This window comes from Petromyzon marinus, chromosome 41, assembly GCF_048934315.1.
Source record: "Petromyzon marinus isolate PM22_M1 ecotype Great Lakes invasive population chromosome 41, UKy_Petmar_22M1.pri1.0, whole genome shotgun sequence".
In the NCBI taxonomy this organism is placed as follows: Eukaryota; Metazoa; Chordata; class Hyperoartia; order Petromyzontiformes; family Petromyzontidae; genus Petromyzon; species Petromyzon marinus.
The window spans coordinates 10,154,524-10,173,708 of record NC_133707.1 but is presented as its reverse complement, the minus strand read 5'-3'; the positions used below and the strand labels follow the sequence as shown (position 1 = coordinate 10,173,708).

The 19,185-nt window shown below is 47.9% G+C and overlaps 1 protein-coding gene across 1 annotated transcript in view; it reads right to left on the bottom strand.

Moving 5' to 3' along the window:
• Positions 1-681: 681 nt before the first annotated feature.
• Positions 682-19,185, bottom strand: part of LOC116951028 (bifunctional heparan sulfate N-deacetylase/N-sulfotransferase 2-like) — an 82,429-nt gene continuing 63,925 nt past the window's right edge. Inside the window, exons 12-14 of the mRNA XM_076073378.1 lie at positions 19,061-19,170; positions 17,726-17,828; positions 682-10,224 (exon numbers count right to left, since the gene is read on the bottom strand). Coding sequence (XP_075929493.1) covers positions 10,078-10,224; positions 17,726-17,828; positions 19,061-19,170 — 360 coding nt within the window. The 3' untranslated portion in view covers positions 682-10,077. The remainder of the gene's footprint in view (positions 10,225-17,725; positions 17,829-19,060; positions 19,171-19,185) is intronic.

Below are 19,185 nucleotides of genomic sequence, written 5' to 3'. Positions count from 1 at the left end.
ACCGGGGAATGCCAGTGGCCCATGGGTCTTGCAATGAAGAGCACTGGAGGAGTCTTCTATGGATTTTAAGGCACACTCTTATCCGTGTTAATTCCCTTCAACGATGTCCGCGTTGTGTTTTCGCACGGCCGTACCTTCATCTACCACGGACGGACTTTGGTTCCCCCCTCCTGTTTGACGTTTCAACTTTACTCCTTTTGCAGGTGTGGCGGAAGAGAAAACATTTCTGAAGCCGCCTCGGCTCAAGGAACATTTTAGCTCTGAAGAATTGATGGCGAAGGGGTCACGTCATGCTCTTCATCGATTTTAAAAGTCATCATGGAGTGCCCGTGCACAGGATGTTGTTCAATGGTCACGGAGCCCGGAGCGTCTGTGACTTACCGTATTAATCAGAAAAAGTTGGGGGTGCATCTAATAATCTGGTGTGTGGGGGAGAGACCAGATTTGTTTAACTAGACGCCAGGCCACAAGTTTGGAGCGCGCCTTACTTTCCAGATGTACTATAATCCTGAGAATGCGGTGCCACTCATGGCTGAAGTCTTCTTTCTCCACACATCCTGTTTGTCCTCCAGCTCTCATTTTGTTGATAAAATACCCAACATTTCATAATCGCGGGTGTCATAACCGTGGGTGTGCACGCTTCGACACACGGGGTTTTGAAAGGAAACACAAACACACGAGTGACGTTTCGTTAATGCTATATTTATTGTTTAGTATCTTCACAGACTAGCAAATTAGCGAAAACCATGCACTTTGTTCACAATGCTTTTACAACTGAATTGCAACGATAAGCCTTTTTTTGTTTCGACCAGGGGACTTAGAAGGACCACGCGTGATTCGACAGCGACTCGCCGCTTCCGAACTCTCTCAAAGTGGCAGTGTTTTGGCTCTCGTCGCGCGGACCGCGGCAGGCAATTCCGCCACACGGCCCAACACTCAACGGAGAAATCGCTAGACGCGTGCTAGCCGTCATTCCACATGTGCCGAAGCCAAAGGATGCTAAGGAATTCGATGCCCGCACAGCCCAGCCTCGAATGACGGCAAAGGGAAGTCGTCATCCCAAAGCCCTGGAATCCCGTAAAGTGATCGCGCGTGTGGTGTGCCACGCCACGTAACCATAACGGTTGCATCTTAAGCCAAAAACACATTCTGGTCTTAAGACGTGCTCGCTAACGGTGCTTGCCCCCAAAAGTCTGTTCAGGCTGTTTGCGGGGCCGTTCTGCCTTTCGTGTATTTACAGCCAGCGTTTGTGTGCTTTGGCCTAAGATGCAACTGCAACAAGTGTGCATGGCATCGTAAGCCAACGAGAACTCGCAAAAACAAAGCTGGGAGCCGTGAAGGGGGGGGGGGGGTTCCATTCATGCACGGAGATTACACAAGGATTGTGATGTTTTGTAACAAGCGGGAGTTGCACTGTCGTTGGGACGGTCTAAGCACGTAGGAGTCCACCACCCATAACGCAATGCCCGTATTAAGGGAAGAACGCTAATACGGTACAATATATATTTTATTAAGCGGTTTGGCAGAATAAGGCCAATTCGCATTTGTTGTTGTCTTGGCAACGGTAAAGTACTTAATATGGCAAAGGTTTGTAAAAGGGAGTCCTATCAGGTGATCTGGCTCGGTAACAAAAACATAATCGAGGACGTCTTTGGTAGCGCGCAAAGCAACTTTGGCTGGGGGGGGGGGGATAAAATGAATCTTTCGAAAGTGAGATCGATTAAAATTTTAATTGATCGCCAAAGTTCCCGGGAGCGCGACTTTCTACTACGGAGGGGCGAAAGCCGATGACAAGGAAACATGAAACACGTATGTAAACATTGTGTTGTTCGTTTTTTTACTTTACTTGAGCTCATCATTTTTACTCACATCATGGAAAGGTTGTTACTTGTACAATTTAGCACGATTTGACTTATATTCGTTGTACAGTCAGACACATTGGAAGCCATTTTTTTACTGGTTATGTTTAAGACTTCTTACGTAATTTACAGCATCATTGTAGTTACTAATTCACGTAATGCTATAAATATATTAAGACTTCGAAACTAACATTTACACGTGGAATTAAATACAATATTTGTTGTCTTTGCTTTGCACCGGACACGTTTCCTTTGAAGTTACACATTTCAGTTCATCCGTCTATATTCGCATCGGTATGACATTGCACTTCTAGTTTACGAAAACTGTTTAAAACAACTTTTAACGGTTGCATGGACACAAACGTTTGAGACTGAAACAAGAGGGGAAGATGACGTGAAAGGTCGCGCGCACTCGCCTCGTCACAGCCAATCAAATGCTGGCTTGTGACCCCCAATCAACGCCGGACTTGAAATGAGCACTACGGTCACAGTGTCGTGATGTTTTATTAATTGTTCATTTGTTTCGCGGTAACAGGGCACGTTCACTCGACTGGCAATTTAAAAGGCAATATGACAGTGACGACAAAATTCTTACAACATTTTTTTACAGAGCTTGATTAAGTTACCGTATTCTGCATATTACGAGACGGCCTTGAAAGTAAGGGGGCATCTCAAACTTGTGCCCAATGTCAACAAAGGTACGAATATCTGGTCTCGCACACGCCCAGCCATCGGATTTCAGACGCACCCGCAACTTTTGTTTTAAAATACAGCGGGAGAAAAAGGTGTCTTTTAATTAAGAGAATACGGTAACACTTTAGTTTTTATCGGCAAAAATACTATATAACCAGTTGGATTTAAAAAAAATGGATCCTTGGAAATTGTTTCGTAACAATGAGATTGTTTTAGCCACCACATTGTGGGCCGTCTTCCCATCACCATTACGAATGAGATACGAGACGATAAATTGCAGACACGAAAACATCACGATTGTTTAAAAAAAAACATTTTTTTGTTAAAGATCCCAAGTGTGACAACCGTTTCAAATTATTTCCAAACGTTCACCTTGGTCATCACTGAGACGAGTAAAACATAACATCCAGTACGGCAACATAACAGATTAATATTTGAAAAATAAAATGCTACAAGGCTTTTCGTTACAATATCAAGCACAAACATCATTTCCCCCCCCCAAAAAACCCTGTAGTTATAAACAAAGCAGTTTATATAAAGTCCTGGCTTTCACCCAGAAAATGAAACTCCTCCTTCTCTACATCTCTAACTCATTCAATATGAATGACCGTGACAGTGTTAACTTACTTAACACTTACGCTAGACTTCTAGGCAAGATGAAGAACTAAAAGAAAGAACAAAACATCCACTGTGCGTCTCGGCGTGTTGAAAAACATGTGCCTAGTGTTGCCGCTCCGTTCTCTTCAGATTCTCACCGGGATTTCGTGCGACAGCGGCAGCGGATAAGTCGACCGGGGGACGATGCAGTGTTAATGTTATCATCAGCATCATCATGATCGGCAGCAGCATCATCCCATTAACATTGACACCGCGCCTTTCCATGCAGTGCGTCTCACAAATGCCCTGCTGTGGCAGGGGGCCCCCTGTGGCAGCTGCCCCTGTGTGTGGCACAAAGCATGGTTGTCGCCACAGCACTGGCCAGCAAGTGAGCATCAGTCGTGGGGTGGTGCTGGTGGTGGGGGGGTAGTGATGTGGCTCTCTCAATGAAGCAACTTGCGAGCAATTTGATCAATTTGCACCATATATATTTTAGCGGCCGTTACAGGATGTAAGTATGTCGTAATTGGATGAAAAACCTTGCTTTTATGCAAAACTGCACTAGACCCCATGCATAAACGTGTTTTTTTCCTTTTTCCCGAAATCCTTTCACAAACCCCAAGTTACGTGTATAATTGTTTATTTATTTATTCAAATTCCCATTGAGGGCGAACCTCACCAAATTGTAACCCTCCCCCTCACCCTGGGTTGGGAGAAAAAAATTCTGTAATATCTGACAGCAACCAAGCCTGACTATGGGACTGTGTAACTTCCATCCACTGTCTCATAGGAAGCGTATGTATACTAAATATGCCAAGACCTTTGGCGGTATGGATTGTTAAGACGTAACTCGTGTGATATGGAGTAGAATAATCCTGTGCTCTGACCGCGAAACCACAGCCGTTGCCGAACAAGTTTAGTTTTCGACTATTCAGTAACGCGAAACTTAAGGTGGCACCATTTCAAGAGGCTGAACGAAGTTTGCCCTCGCTCCAACGTGATAACTGAAGCTGCAATGCGGATGATGCTTTGACTGCCGCGTGCCCTTAAAGTCCCGAGTTTTGTCAACTGTGCGTTAGCGACAAAACGAGGGCAGCCTCTGATGTGAAACAACCCAACGAATTTGTTTTTTAAGGAGACGACAGGGCATATGCACACAGCTATATACGATTGCATGGCATCATCGCAGGAATTTAATGCCAAATTTATGGGATTTGAATTGTAAAAATCCGTTTGGAATTTTAAATGAGATTAACATTTGCGAGAGATTTTAAATCGATAAGCGGATGTTCTTTATTCAATCAGATTTTGACCACGTGACTTTGCAAAGGGGGGGAACCACGGTCGGTCCTGTGCATGGTTTTTGTAAAATGTTCTCTTTTTTACATTTATTGGATTTAGTCATCTAGCCATAACAGACTGTTGGGGCAAGTGCAGTTAGTGAGCACCTATTAAGGCCGGCACGGCACGCGAGGGGGTGGGTGGCCAACACCACAACCGGCCTCCTTTGTCTCCCCAGTGGCGATGTTTACACACCGCACCAGGTTACTCATTTGAGGCTGAGTCAACCTAGGGGAGGCCCAGAACAGGTTTCAGATAATTGCCACTGGTGTTGGCCATGAGCGGGAATCGAACTCGGGTCACCGCTAACCGCTACACTACCGCTCCCCATAAGGTACACACCCAGTTGGCAAATAATATTTCAAGTAATCCATCACTATAATCAGATTACTAAAGGCATATCTTTAAACTATTTTCAGTTTATAACCAGATTATTTATATTCTTAGTTTTTTCGGTAAAGTCACGTTTAAGAGAAAAAACTAAGAATATGAATTACTGCAGTCACGAAAGCTTTAAATCAAAATTCAGATTATTTATATTTAGCGTACGCCAATTGATTACTTTTTATTCTGTTCATAAAAAAATAAATCTTCAACTCAAAATAATTAACAAAACAATAATGCAAATGAAGGTTGTCAGCAGCTTGGCTAAATGCGAGAACATGACGGTGTACAAAGCCCACAATCATAACAGTGTCAGGATTTTGAAAATTAAGTCGACCTAACGCATGCTAATTTGAATAAAACTGTCACTTAAGTAATAACTTAACATCATTTTTCCGAGCACCAAATACGGGAGGGGATTATGCCACGTTACGAAGACCTGGAGTAATCCATAATCGCAGGCCAATTAAAATGTTTAAAAGTGACCCCCCCTCCTCTCTCCAACATCGCTAATGCCCCCCCCCCTCCTCTAAGCGGCGGTGCCGGCGAGCGACTGGCTGCGTGAACTTGAGCACACTTGGCACATCTTGAAACACGAAAGCGTCACCCCTCGGGGCGCGCGTCACGAGCAACCACGAAGACGACGACAACAACAACAACAGCGCCACCACCACCACCACAGCGGCGGGAGTCCGGACAAAACGAACCGGGGTGCGGTGTTGCCCGTGGCCATGAGAACACGGACCACAATTTTTTCCACTGCGCAACCGAGAGAGGACCCACGCGCCGTGGCCGTGCCGCGCGAGGTGCCGAGCCAACCGCGGCGCGGCTGAGCAGGCGCCCAGGCTTTGCTTTTGACCACCTGCGGCACCGGTGACGTCTGGTGCAACGACAACGAGTGTGGGGGCGATGACCCGATGGCACGGGGTCCTCGCCAGTACGCCGGCTGACGACGTCGCGTGAAACGAACGCGTCGTTCGCCGGCCCATCCCCGCACGGCGCTTTGCTCGGACGCGTAGCGGCGGTCTGGTCGTGGCTCGGCATGACAAAGAATAGCCGGTGGAAAACCGCCCGTAACGTTAAGGCCCCGCGCTGGCACGGCTCGGATGCGCCGGTGGAAATAGGGGTCCGTACAGATAAGACTGGTTCTGGGAACCCACCTGGCGCTCCTACGCTACCGCGCTCACAACACAGGCAACTAACAAACCGGCCGCTGGGCCAACGTGTGTTAACGACGTCACGTGCTGCGCGATCGCTTTATTTTTATTTACACCGCTGAATGTGCTCGCGTAATAATTTAGTCCGTTCCTTTTTCGTCCCGTTTGTGTTCCGTGAAAACGGCCGCCCTCTCGGCTCTTGCAAATGTGCGTTATAATACTATTGTTGCTTTCGGTATACAGGTATACTTTATGCTGATATCAAGGCCTGCACAAGATGCCTAACCTCGCTGACAAAACCACAGTCGTGGTTCAGCAGAGAACTGAAACCGAACCAACATTTTTTTTTATCGACAGCGAAAACATCTCCAGCTGCCAAGCGTTATTTCCCTTTTCCCAAGAAATAATGAAATGCTCATATACACAGATTGCATCGATTCTAAATATACAAAAAGTCAGTGCTCAAAAAAAAAAAGGAAATTGCACCACGATACTTATTGTCCCACGGCGGAACGTTAAAAACACATTGGGGGGCAAGGGGGGGTTGGGGTAGATTTACACTGGAGCCAGATAAATACGGCAGGGTGGCACACTGTCGCGATGGTGACGAGGCCGTGTGTTCTCCCACACACGCGGGCGAGTAGCGGGGGCACCGATCGCTAGGGTGGGGATCGGCGATGGGAAGAGTGGACAGCCTGGTTCTGCAACACCAATTAAGGATCCGTCACAATGCAGAGCCCGACATAAAGTCTTAAGACTAGGCGAGGCTTACCTGGGTAAATTAAGGATCGCAATAATTTTAGATATTTTTGTTATTATTCTTATGACTTTGAAACAACTTGGCGGAACAATTTTTGGAGGATGTTGTTTTTGTGATGGCGTCGCTGCTAGAACTCAACGCAGAGCGTAGAACATTCGTGCATCGCATTAGGAAAAACGACAGGGCAGCGATTAGCATGATTGCGCTACGGACCCGGTGCACCTGAGTTCGATTCCCGGCCGACAACGACATATGTCTGGCCACGGCTGGCAATATTTGAACCGATCCCTTGGATCTCAGCTGTTCACCAACCCGCATTAACCAGTGCGGTGAGGTATGGCCAAACTATCCTCATGACCGGCATGGCAAGGCCTTAGTCGACCAGTGGATTGACAAAGCAGCTGTACACCAGCAGTGATTCTGAAATGCTACAACCATTTAGCTTGTAAATACATCGAAAAATATGTTCACTTGAAACTGATTCTTGTTATGCACCTTGTTTCAGATTTGAAAACAAATCTTGTATAGAGATGATCTCTTTAAATAACTTTACATTAAAATATTAAAAATTAAATGTTAAGGTGTTTGCGTCGATAAAAAAAAAAATTACAGGTAAGTTGAGTTTTTTTTGTAATAAAAAACAACCCATTTTTCTTTTTGCAGCCGATGATGATGAAGAAGAGAATATAAACTTGTGAGCACAAGCCGGAAGGGTACGGCGCAGCATGGCGACAGTGGTGGCCCTGTAATGCGCACACACACCAGTTGGCCAGCTTCACGTCACTGCTCCACAAGGCAAAAGATGAAAACAAAAGTGAGCGTGAGAGAAGTCCGGTTGCCTTATCACGAGTACATGAATCTTCACAGCGACCCCTTTCCCCACATGCGGGGCGAATGTTTAGAGTTACGATTCCGCCAAATCACCGCGCGCGCAATGCGGAGTGATCCCCCCCCCCGCCCCCCACTTTGAACGCCGCTCGGCTCATTTCCACGCAAAGGCAGCAGCTCGATTCCACTCGCTCAATCGTCCCCACGTCATTTACCGCCAGCCGCGAGCAATTCGCGTCCCCTTTTTCAACGCCGCTAAACTGTTAACTTCCGTTCGCGTTGGGCTGGCCGTTTTTATTTATTTATTTATCTGAAATGTACTCGAGTGGGATTCGAATGGATGATTAATTCAACTGCAGGGGGGGGGGGGGGGGTAAGAAACAAACTTAAATTAAAATTTGAAAGAAAAATATATGGGGGAAAAAAGTATCCTCCCCATAGAGGTGAAGTCAGTTTGACACTAAGCTTTCGCGACCAATATCACCCATAAGAGCTTTTTTTTTAATTCACTTATCCCTCTATTTAAGATCGAAACAGGAAGGGGTTTCTCCACAATTGTGACTGTCTCCTGATGAGGCTGGTTGCAATCACCGGCGAAACATCACGGTGCTCGAATCGTCAATGCTGCAGTGGGTTTACTCTCCACCACACCCGTGTGCTAAAGTCGTAACGAACCGACTATGTTGGGTGGATATGAAGCTTACGTGAAAAAAAAAACCATGACAATTCTGGCCAAAAATACCACACGCCGCCACAGCACGCTGATGCAGGCAGCGAGCACCTTCGCAATTTTGTTTTAAATGCTGCCGAAATAAATCCCGATGCGGTTGGGTGATTTACAAAAGTGTCACAGTCCATTTCATAAAGAGCCCTGTTTGTGTGGGGCAGTGGAGTATATAATGATATGACGGAAGGAAGAGACGATGGTCAATCTCTGTAGTCGAGTTCGAACGTTATCTTCTTGTGATATTGTGGATGTTCCAAAGCAATTCTGGCCTACTCCTTCTATACTTGCTAATGTACGCTCAAAAATGAACTGGCCAAACATCCCAAACGCAGGGCCCTCTTGATCATAAGAGTATGGAGGACTCACTGAGGCTTCCCCTGGGTGGATAATTAAAAGGACTACAGCACAATTAAATAAAACACAACCCGAAGTTTAATGGCAACAGTTGTGTGTGTGTGTGTAGTAATCAGTGACAGAGATGAAAACCGAGACACTTTCTACGACTTCACATTCAGCTGTAAAAAAAAGTAGTGGCTTCAAAGGCTTGAACCCGGAAATTTGTGTAGCTACCAGAACAATACTCTGACATCAAATAAAGAGACAGGTTTGCACGTCAGCATTTACAATCGCCTTTTATGACCTTTGCACCATGGTCTGCACAACTATGCACATATTTACATCGGAGAGGGGGGCTCTATTTACACCTGTCGGCAACAATTGTTGTCAAGTGCAACCGTCTCTGGTCCTTGAACGCAGCAGTCGCTAAGTCCGAATGCTCCAGGCCATCGCATTCACGGCTTTCGAGACCACGACAATCGAGAATGAGGGCCGACTCGGCAAAGAAAAAAAAAAATATTCACATATTCACAGCTGAGATGAGAAGAGGAAGCCAATGCCTGCAATGAGGCCGCAACTGGAATATTGCATTGTCCCATCGGGGTACCTTGGCTTGGGCTCCACGAGCGTCGGGCGACCTCGTGCAAGCGAGCGAGAGAGAGAGGCAGCCCGCGGCGTTTATCCCCAACGGTCGCTGTGGAGTCGTCGAATCGACACTTCGCGTTGACCGTTCCAGGGCGCAATAAAAGAAAGAGTGGAACGTTCTGAAACCCGACGCGGCGGGGCGGGTTCACTGACGAGGTGGAGCGAGCGCGCAGGATGGAAGGGGGCGCGAGACACCGAGACGCGCTTTAGGAGCGGCACCCGGAGGTTCGGCGACCCGTGGCCCGCCAAGCGGGCGGGAATCTGGCAGAGGGGAAGAGCGACGGTGAGGTGCAGCGGCGTGAACAGCGGGGACCATCCTCCAGGCCTTTGATGTTCCAGTGACGCTGGTGTACCGCCACAAACCAGCGGACTTATCTCAATGCACTTTTCAGCTTGATCTCGTCGTGCCGGCTGGGTTTTCTCTGGGTACTCCGGCTTGCGCCAACGCCGACAATGTACACGAAGGAATTGCCCAAGGAAATCCCAATCTTTCCAAACCGAAAGATCAGAACACACGCGGCCGACTCGGCCGCAGACGAGAAGCGACGACACCCACTGTCAAAAGGGGGAAGGAAAAAAAAAGTATCTGTGCAAATAACGACGGGGCCAGCTGGCGGCGCCCCCCACGCCCCCCGCACACACCCCCCCCCCCCTCCACCCCTGCTCAGCGGCAATGGGCCAGGCCCCGGCTCAGAGGCGCGCGGTGCGGACCGAACCATCGGCGCGGAAGTGCGGGGGGCGTTTTCGCTGCTATCTGTTCTTGTGGGGGTCCGGGCGAGGCCTCGGGGGCGGCAGTTCGTCGCGCAGCCACGTGGGCAGCGGGTAGCGCAGGCGGCTGAGCAGCTTCAGCAGCTCCGCGTTCTGCTCTCTGTAGTAGTCCGAGAGGAACTCCCGTGACTGAAGCATCCGGCACGGGAGGCGGTGGCCGATGCGGGGGGTAGAAGGGGGGGAAGAGAAGGGGGACGAGACGGGGACGCACGCGCGCGATTAAAACACATGCATGAGGAGTTCGCATTCCGAGCTGCCTGTTACAACAGACTTGGAAGTCTTGGTAATGATGATAATATAATAACCGGCAGCGACGCATCGAATCATCGATTAACATAGGCTCGTCACATTCTCTCGATACACGCTACGACTAGAGTGATGAATTCCATCCTTCCTAATTTATGTAAATGACATGCGAGTTGTACGCTACCGTTACGTGCGCTCTGACAGACTCGCTGACAACACTGCAAACGCGACTGAAAAAATAAGTGACAAAACAAAGCAGGCAGAATTGAACGAGACGAAATAAAATGTTTTTTTAAAACTTAATAAAGACCGGTAATGTTGACATTTCATCACATCTCTGTGGGCGAACCATTACACAAAACGCAAAGTCACTGAGACTCCCAAGTCGGTCAAGCCTCGAGCAGCTATATCGATGTGCGACCGTTATTGACAGAATCAAGAAGATAATAAAGAAAAAGGGGTTTACCCTTTCTGGCAATAATGCAGGAGGCGTGAAGACGTTCAAACCCGAAAGAGACGCCTATTACAAGGCACATTACAAGATATAACTGCTTAATTCGAGCTGTCAATGCTTCGGCATTTCCATGATCGTCCTTCTACTGTTCGCTTATTGGCAGCCGATGGTCTCTAGCACCGGTGAGATAAGGCCATGACAGAGTTGTAGGCTAATCAGTTTCAAGAACAATGCATACACCATCAAAGCATATTTGTTTGCACGTCTTACCACAAGTGTGTGTGGTAAATGTAGACTTTGTGCTTTGTAATAGGTATCTATTTGGTGTTTGTAAGGGGTGACGCGGTAGTGAGATGTTAACTACCTCGCCTGGTATACAGGAGATCGTGGGTTCATTCCCGACCGTGATGCCTGCTGTATATTTGGAGTTTGCGCGTCTCTCTCTCTCCCCGTGGTTGAGTTGATTTTTCTCCGGGTTCTCCGGTTTTTCCCTCCACATTTAGAATCAAGCGTTTAGAGCATTTGGCTGCTATAAATTTCCACATGAGCCACTTCGCTGAGCTATTGTTTAGGACCAAGTCGCTTCTGAAAAAAAGCCGTATAGCTCAGTGGGCCTTACCTGGTAAAATAAAAGTAGTTTAGTTTAGAACATCTTAAGACCTCCTGTTTTATTGCCAGTTGGGCTAAAGCAGTTCATTTTTTTGTACCAACCTCCTTCTTGTACGCGGTGCCTTGTGGTCATTAGTCGGTGCGACTTATTGGCCGGCTGCGTCCAGAGAAAAATCGAGAGCAAGCTCGGAAAGTTTGACTGCCGTGGAATGAAAAAGACTCAGAAGCAATGCACGAGGAGGGATGGGGGGGGGCGCTTCTTGCACTTGGTGGTGTTACGATGACAGGCCTCGCCACGTGGTGGCAGCATCGATCCGTGGACAGGTCACCTCTGAAGTAACGTCGATAAACTAAAAAACACTAAACTGTGAAAAATACGAATCGGTTTTTACCCTTTCTGGCAATAAAACAGGTGTTAAGATGTTCAAGCACCCCCATGTATAGCTATTGCAAGGAATCAAAGTATTGCATGTTCACCACGCGTACTTGTGGTGAACATGCAAACAAACATGCTCCGATTGTTTTCATGTTCACCTTAAGCGTGTGTGATCAATGCAGACTTGATTTCTTTCAAAAGATTTCAAATCTGGTGTTTGAACATCTTAACACCCGTTTCATTGCCAGAAAGGGTAGAACCGATTCTTAATTTTCATACTTTGATCCGAGCAAAAAGGTCCCATGATAAAACTAAACTATTGTTTTTTTTAATATTTTACCAGGGAAGGCCCACTAAGCTATATGTGAACCTGATGGCAGTACCCCGGCTCTCGCATCATGTCCGTGATGCAGTAATTTTTAGTCTGTTGATGGTCGGCGATGCGGGAAATCGACTCATCTCGACGAGCTGTACTCACGGTGCACTACCACAGTGCGTACCGCGAGCGTTCAGGGTTTCGGCGCAATCGTCCTCGCTCCGTTTCGACATCGCGGAGTGTGGCGCCGATTTCGGATTGATTGGTGCCCCAGTCGCGGAGTGAAGTACACCCCTGGACAAAAATAGTGTCCCAGAAATAAAATATTTAATTGCCTCGGCCAGTTTGTATTATTTGGTACCCCGGGGAACCGCCATAAGGATCATTTAGCGATGTTTTCGTTAGCGACCTGGCCACAAATGATAACGCAACGAAGTGGCTTATCGCGTGAAAATTGACAACAGCTCAATACTCTAAACGCGTGGTGTCGAATCAAAAAATGGAGGGGAAAAACCGGAGGAATACGCAGAGAAAAATCCACGCGACCATGGGGAGAACACGCAAACTCCAAATATACAGCAGGCGTCAAGGGTCAGGATCGAACCCACGACCTCCTGTATACTAGGGGAGGCAGTTAACATCTCGCCACCACGGTGCCCTTGTGCAGTTTTGCTCCTAAGGGCAGTGTCATTGACTGAACGTGTTCAGTGTTTGTCATCTTCGAGCCTGAGCAGCACAATGAGACTGGTGACCTCTGGATTTAAAAGTCTGGCGAGCGAAGCATTGGCACCAGCATCCCACCTCTCTGTTGATGACCATATTTTAACGTCAGAGAATGCACGAGCGCAATATTCGTAGGGTGTGCGACTTTGATAAGAGCTGTTTAATAAAAAAAACGATAATGATAGAAGCAATAAATCTATCTTTATTGCTGGACGCTTATCGGTGTGCCGTTAATCTAGACTCAATACCCGCGATTGTGACGTACGGTGCTTCTGCGTTGTGTTACATGAGCCGGTGTGCTTGCTCTCTCCATAACAATGGCGAAATCATTCTACATGGTGCCGAATGTACGTAAAAAAAGATGTTGTATACATTTTTTATAATTGCTGCTTTTGCTACATATCGGAACAAAGGCATGAGTAGTAACAAGTGTAATTGTAATATCGCTCTTTAAGGTTCTAAAAATAAATTTCGATTTAAAGCTTTCGTGACTGCAGGGATTCATATTCTTGGTTCTTTCGGTAAAGTCACGTAGAAGGGAAATAATACAGATTCTCACGACGTTTCGATTGTAACACAAGCAATCATCATCAGGTGTGAAACCCACAGCAAGAAAAAATTGCTGTGGTTTTCACACCTGATGATTGCTTGTGTCGCAATCGAAACGTCGTGAGAATTTTATTTTTATTATTTCCCTTCTACGTGACTACCGAAAGAACAAAGATTATAAAAAAAATAATGATTTCATTGAAAAAAATGTATGTGTATCGCTGCTCAAATTCGCATTGGGTTGGAGCACTCCTCTCGACTGGTGACCCTGAGAGCCAGTGGTGGAATTTCCACAGTCCCATGGCGGTGGCCAGACTCCCTACAGGATGACCACAATTGGCTTCCCATAAAGCGGTACAAACTACATTGATCCCTGGAGGCATGATAGACCAAGTTTACCACCGGCATATATGTTAACCAGAAAACTATAAACTGTGAGTGCTGTGATCACTGAGCTTACATTTCCCGTTATAAACACATTAGTGTCGTTAAAATGGTGAGGCCATGTTTCTTGCGGAAGTGCGGAGTTGGCCTGATAACTTTAATCTAAATTGTCTTATGGTTGTTATTCTTTGACTTGCATCACACTGGGATTTTTGCACACAGCGTTGTAATACGGTTTTTTTTTTATTCTGGAAGATTTGCTGGTTTATCCAGGATGTTTCTGTTGCGCGTCGTCGCGTTAAGATGTCCTCTGTTCATGTTTTGTTTGTTGCGGCTGCACCCGACTCAAGAGCCGCATGGCTCACAGGGCTATACCTACTAAATGAAACTTGAAAATAACACAACCTGAACACGGACAGTATTATTAATAATAATGGTAACATCACAGCCCTTTGTCAATACACTGCTGCATGGAAATCTTCCCGTGTTCAATCATGCTCGATGATGCTGGTCAGCGTGAGTTTTACCGCGGGTTATTTCAGTTTCCTTCCACATTAAAAAAAAGAAATCTTAATCAAGAAATTGGCCCATATATCCCAAAGTAGCCGGACCCTCCTGAAGGAACAGTTTTGAGAATTCAGCGAGCCTTTGCAAGGTCAATAGCCGACGTTTAATATTGGAACGCAATACGGCCAAAGTCAATCTCAGGAAATTCTTGCTACTTACGTTTGCATTATCAAGTTGACATTTAAAATCTTCTCCAAAGACAAAGGTCCCCCTTATAGCCTTAAGAGACGTTTGGGGGCAAGTACTTTGAGCGGGCTCTGACGAGACTGGCAAGGCACATCAAGGGGGTGGATGGCCAACACCACGCCCAGCCACCTCTGTCTCCCCAGTGACAATGTTTTTTTTATTTAACACAGAGCACCAAGCACTTACGTAAGGCTAAATCAACCTTGGGGAGGCGCAGAACCCAGCTCAAATAGTATTGGTCATGAGCGGGAATCAAATTCGGGTCGCCGAGTTCGTAAAAAAGCATCTCCACATGCGCACAAGCACACGTTTATTTAAATTCACGCTAAAGCTTCTCCCCATCTATCTTAAGTCGAGCCCACAACCCTTAAACTATAGCCAAACTCGATTGAACATTAACAACATAAAACCGTCCAGACGTGAGGTGAGCGCGAGGAGACAAAAAAAAACCAACAATCGGCGATTCTGAATTAGCGAACAAAAACCCGAATCCATCACCGAACAAAACAACATTTCAAACACACCGTTACGAACGGTTTCGCTTGCGAGCTTTATAAAAGCGACCTTGTCAACTTTGAATAACGTTTATTTTACTCTTCCCAGAATAGGTCTTGTTATTATTTTTAAGGCGGTTCGGGGAGGGGGAGAAGCAGTTTCGCGGAATGAAAGGACAGCTCGCGACGAGTCGTACAATGGCTCTGACCACAGGCCACTTGGCACAATAACAAGAGGAGCACATTCAGCGTGAGCACTGGATCAGGGCAAGTTCTGCACAAACCCACATCGGTGGAGGGGGCACAATGCTCATGACCCAACACTTGCAAATCACTTAAGACCAAACGAGGCTCACTCACTACCTGTGGTTAACCCGCCTTCTCAAGTGAAGCGAGCTGATGGTCGTCTCAGCATGGTCACGAATGATTTTCTTGGACAAGCCTTCACATTCAATTTTGGTTTCTCAACTATGGAATTACAAAAATGTCAAAAAAATCTGCTTCGACTGCCATGGTATGAGCGTCTCCATGCGAGGGCGTGTGGGAAAGTTCAGTACCCCTGGCGTGTGGATAGCAGTTCACTTGAAGGGACATCCGGAGTTCTGTGATATCTCATTCAAGTGGCTGTGACCATAACTAGTAAAAGGTAGAGCCCTGCAATTTCTTGCTAGCGCCACTGCCCTGGGAAGGGCCTACACTAGGAGGGAGCTCTAGAGTGTATTTAGCCTACTCCTCCACACTGGCCAGACACCTTGGAAATATCCACACACTTTACCCCATCAGACGCGGCCTGACCCGTTAATACTGCCGCTGCGTGCACAGAGGGTCTTGAGGAGGAGGATCACCGGTCCGGTGCGAGCTGAACCAATACGCCACCGTGGCAGTGCCCCCCGAATTAGGATGGTAATAATAACAACGACCCACCCGATGTGTGCCCTGCTGGAGGAGAAACCCATCCATAACCGTAAGAATGAGGGACAACTCATTTGGCCTCACGGCAGAGACAGCCTAATGCAGTCTGCGTCTCGCGCATTCCCAAACGATAGGTCTGTAACTCTCTCCGGGGAGGAGGGTGGGAGAGGAGGAGAGAGCGCGGCCCTGGGAGGAGAGGGAGGAGGAGGGTGGGTGGAGATGTACGGGGCAATGGGTTTACATTTTATGTCGGCTGAAAAGGGCACAGAACCATTATGGGCAGCATCTGCAGCAAGCAATGAGGCTTGAGGGAACAGGCAAAGGCCCATTAGGCTGAAGACACTATGATATAAAAAAATACTCCCAGTGCCGACAACGGCGTAAGGAAGCAGACAAATAAATATAAACGGACGATGGCACTACGCTCTGAGTCAGCGATGGAAAAAAAACCCCTCATAAAAAGCAATAATTTGTCAGGCGCTTCCATCCCTCTCACCCCCCTCTCCCCATGCAAGCCAATCCGTTTCTCGAAGATTAAATAATCTGCATTATTGAAACGATCGCTAAAACCATATTCGGATTGCGCACAGACAGGATTGTCGAGTCCACTGGGGCTGCGCTGTCCGGCCACCCGGCGTGCTTTCAGGTCGTACCGCGGGGACGTTTCTCGTCACAACGTCCGACGTTTCGGCCCCACGTGTCGAGCGCTTCAAGGAACGACGTGTTCGGGTGGAACCCCAAAAATACATCGGGGGAGGTATTGCCGAGAATTTATTAAAAATAAACTGAAGTAAACATGTGATGTATAGTTACTTTGTTCAAATTCGTGACCCGACCGTGCACACAACTCGCTGTTCCCTCCACAACTGCAGCACAGCGACAACGTGAATTCTTCTCGTGTATTGGTCTACTCACCATGGCCATTGTGCTCGCAAAGTGTAACACAACTCGGCAAGGTTTAACTCCGCTATGACGAAGGAACATTCCACAAAACATCACCTATTATTATAATAATAATCCTCTTTAGTGCTATTGGCGAATGTGTCGAGTCTTTTTGTTCTTTGTGATTGTACGCCACTGCCAACGCAGAAACAACAGTGGTTTGTTGAACAGGGCTCTGTTATTAGTTGCCTAAAAATATAAATAAAAAAATAAACAGGCTTCTTTGGACTATTCGTTGAAACAGTAAAAAAAAAAAATCCTTACCCATCTTTCTGTGGCTCATCAGCAGGGAACAGCCAGGTAACGAAACGCTGCCACGTTTCGGCGTTTGTCAGGAACGTTTATTTATTTGTTGCATGCGGAGCGTGCCGAGACAAAGCGGTAATTATTCTGTAATTATAATGTATTGAGCTCTTCATGCCGTCGGTCGCAATTAAAAGCGATCAGCACTTTAGGTTTGAATTTTCTGAGCGGCGGCCAATGATGACACGTCATCAGCTGCCACTCGGAGCAGGAGGCCTTCCCTCTACGGCGAGGACAAAGATGCACACACGCGCAACGGATGTTCACTACAGACGGCGGTGGCATTCTAGCCTTATTGGCTGCGAGCACAAGTGCTGTTAGAAAGCTGGCATGGCAGACGATGGAATGGTGTGCCTAACAACACCACACCTCCGGTTGGCTAAGTACGGTGCAGAAGAAGTTCAACAGACGCACAAGACAAAGGCCCCCCCCCCCACCCCGTATAGCCTTTACCAGACCGTTTGGGGGGGGGGGGCAAACGCTGATGAGCGAGCCCCGACGAAGGCCCACACACCAGCCACACCACGGCACAGCGGCACAACACTCCCACGTCTCTCTCTCTCTCTCACCCGCGGCTCCATCTCGGGGTATCTCCGGCCCTTGCCGGTGCCCAGGCACTGCCGCTTGCCGTCCGGGAGCACGTGACACCAGAAGCCCTTTTCCACGTCAAACCTGTGCGGTGCAGAAGCGTCACGCGATGATAAACTCAACCACCCCCCGCCCGCCCGCCCGCACGCCCGGGGATTCAACACACTGCATTCTTGCCTCTTTCGGTAAAGTCAAGTAGATAAAAAATAAAATAACAGATAATACAATTCAATAAAATAAAAATCAAAAATAATAAATTGAAAATAATAAAAGCAAAAAAAACTCACGACGTTTCGAACACAAGCGGTCTTCTTCTTCTCCCCGCCTGATGGAGACCGCTTGTGTTGCGATCGAAACGTCGAGGGGTTTTTTTGGCTTTTATTATTTTCAATTTATTATTTTTACGTTGTATTTTTACTTACCATTATTTAATTTTGTTGTCTGTTATTTAGATTTTATTTTCTATCCACCTGACTTTACCGAAAGAGGCAAGACTATGAATTCCTGCAGTCACGAAAGTTTTAAGTCAAAATTCAACACACTGTCACGAAGCCCGCATCACGGCTCAATTCGAGAATCGATTCCCCCCCGTCTCGTCTGTTCCCTTCACGGCGTGCGTCGTCCGTTTCGTTCCGTCTCGCTCGCCCCCCCCCCCTCCCGAAGGGTGGTGGGGGAGGCGAGCGGTGAAGCCAAATCCCACGTGCAGCGTCTCCGTTTTTGGGCCGCCTGGCGCCACGCTGCTCACCGTGCGTCTCGTTTGTCCGCGTCTCGGTCAGTGCGCCCGGTCAGCCTGACGGGGAGAGCTGCGCGGGCTGCGCTCGAATCGGTGGACACAATTGTGCGCGTGTGTGCACAATTGTGCGCGTGTGTCCACCGATTCGAGCACACGTGCACAATTGTGCACACACGCGCACAATTGTGTCCACCGATTCGAGCGCAGCCCGCGCAGCTCTCCCCGTCAGGCTGACCGGGCGCACTGACCGAGACGCGGACAAACGAGACGCACGGTGAGCAGCGTGGCGCCAGGCGGCCCAAACACGGAGACGCTGCACGTGGGATTTGGCTTCACCGCTCGCCCCCCCCCCCACCACCCTTCGGGAGGGCGGGGGGGGGGGGGCGAGCGAGACGGAACGAAACAGACGACGCACGCCGTGAAGGGTTCTGGTCAAGTCGGGAGAATCATCGCGTCGTGCGTGACGTCGTGCGTGACGCCGTGCGTGACGCCGTGCGTGACGCCGTGCGTGACGCCGTGCGTGACGCCGGGCGTGACGCCGTGCGTGACGTCGTGGGCTATGCCGTGCGCGAGCCGAACTCACGTGAGCGTGCGCGTGTAGTTCAGGTACGGCTTGACCTCGAGGAATTTCTGAACTCGCTCCATCACCTCCGCCGGGTTCACCTTGAAGAGCTGCCCGTCGATAATTAACAGCTGGGGGAATTCACG